Here is a 1801-nt window from a genome sequence, read left to right as displayed (position 1 = left end):
GGCCAAACCCACAGGTGCATCCCCTCCGTGTAGACCCGACGCGTTCATTTCCCCCCTCCAGGTGCCGGCGGCGGCGCCGTCTGTGAGTGGGGCCACGCCACGGAGATGTGTGCCGCCTCTTTGGACATGCCACAACACCACCCGGTTGTGGTAGGTCATCCCATAGAAACACTTGGGAGCAACATCCCCTCCGTATAGACCTGATGCGGCTGTTTCCACCCTCCAGGTGCCGACGGCGGCGTCGTCCCTGACGGGGGCACACCGCGGACATGACGGGATCACAGTCCGGAGACGGGTGTCGGGCGTCTGCAACCGCCACAAAACTTCTATCGGCATAGCTATTTTTGATTTTAATAAAATATAAGGACCTATATTCAAAAGAACATGACGGCGCATTATTAACGTGCTCGAAAAGAAATACAAACTATATATATATATATATTCATAATCAATGAATTTTTTACAAAACTACATATATATTCATATAATAATACATAAAAAAGCATACGCTACATTTCTATTAGTATAATAGTACAAAAAAAGCATAAAATTAACTATGCCGACGGCATTGCCATCGGCATAGAGACGGCAGGGTTTAGGCGGGCGGCATGCTGCGGATCGCTGACGTGGCGTGTATGCCGCCGGCCGCCGTCGGCATACGTGCTGGACAGTGCGCCCCGGATCGGTGACCTGGCATGCGGAGATATGCTGACGGTTGTCCGTCCCCTCTGTCGGCATAGATTTGACGACGTTAGCCGCTGGTCACGGACGGGATCGCCGGGCCCACGAGTATGCCGAAGGCTATTTTATGCCGACTGTACTTGTCGGTGTGTTCTCAGCTAGGCCGACGGCCATTTGGTGCCGAGGGGTGCCATCGGCCTAGATCGGGGTAGCCCGACGGCCAGGATAGGCCAACGCCAGGACGTGGCTGTCGGCATAGCTCAAAATAGGCCGACGGCGGCCGTCGGCATTGTTTTGGCCGTCATGGTAGGACTCTTTTCCGGTAGTGCGGTGTTGCGGAGCGAGGCGGCGGCGAGCTCCAGGTTCCCGAGGTGGCCGGAGAAGATATGCGTGGACATAGACATGACGTAGTTGATCATGTACACCACCACCACCGGCGCCGCCAGCCGCACAAGCAGCCGGAGCTCGACCGACCCCGCCGCCCACGCGCACTCCCCCAGCGGGGCCGACGTGTCCGTCAGGATGCTCTCCAGCCGGCTCGGGGCGTCCCCTTCGCCACCCATGCTGTGTAGCTACTAACTAGCTACCTTCGTAGCAGTACAAGAGTCAAGAGACGTCCTCTGTCGATTGGCTACTATAGCTAGCTACCGCAGCGAGCGAGGAGCTCCTCCGGTCCTGTTGCTGCTGCTGGATGGCCTTCCGGGTCGTCGGCGATCCATACTTATAGAGAGTTTCATGCATAAAATATGGATTGCCCGCCCACGTGCTTTGGCGTGGGAGACTTGCGATTTGTTTTTGCTCCTTCAACGCGACAGCTACCGCGTCCGTTCGTAGCCGTAGGCTGCTCCACACGGCTTGGTCGGTACAGTGATAACTGTCCGCGTTCCTTCCCGGTCGTCCGCGTGCTGCACGCGCGCTGATAAGGCATGGCCTACGCGGGCGTGGATCACCCACCCATGCCTCCGGCCAGGAGGGCACGGACCATTGAGGTGGTAGCTGCAGCTATTCAACCCCAAACACATGGTCCAAGCTATCATCATCCATGATGGCCCTGTCATCATCTCTTTCCTTGGCCTTTTCACCTGGTTTGTTTACAGGACTAGATTTGTACAGACACGAG

At 56.4% G+C, this 1801-nt stretch overlaps 1 protein-coding gene across 1 annotated transcript; it reads right to left on the bottom strand.

Annotated features, from left to right (window-relative positions):
* Positions 1 to 611: 611 nt before the first annotated feature.
* LOC119282531 (protein DETOXIFICATION 40-like) lies at positions 612 to 1356 on the bottom strand. The gene has a single exon (XM_037562732.1). The coding sequence runs from the start codon at positions 1242 to 1244 to the stop codon at positions 942 to 944; it is 303 nt and encodes a 100-aa protein (XP_037418629.1). The 5' UTR covers positions 1245 to 1356; the 3' UTR covers positions 612 to 941.
* Positions 1357 to 1801: the final 445 nt, after the last annotated feature.

This window comes from Triticum dicoccoides, chromosome 3B (genome assembly GCF_002162155.2).
Source record: "Triticum dicoccoides isolate Atlit2015 ecotype Zavitan chromosome 3B, WEW_v2.0, whole genome shotgun sequence".
NCBI classification, from domain to species: domain Eukaryota; kingdom Viridiplantae; phylum Streptophyta; class Magnoliopsida; order Poales; family Poaceae; genus Triticum; species Triticum dicoccoides.
Note: the sequence above shows the minus strand (reverse complement) of the source record. Positions and strands in the feature narration are given on the sequence as shown.

Coding starts and splice junctions, on each gene's coding strand:
- LOC119282531 (XM_037562732.1), bottom strand. CDS start 1,244: ATGGGTGGCGAAGGGGACGCCCCGAGCCGGCTGGAGAGCATCCTGACG.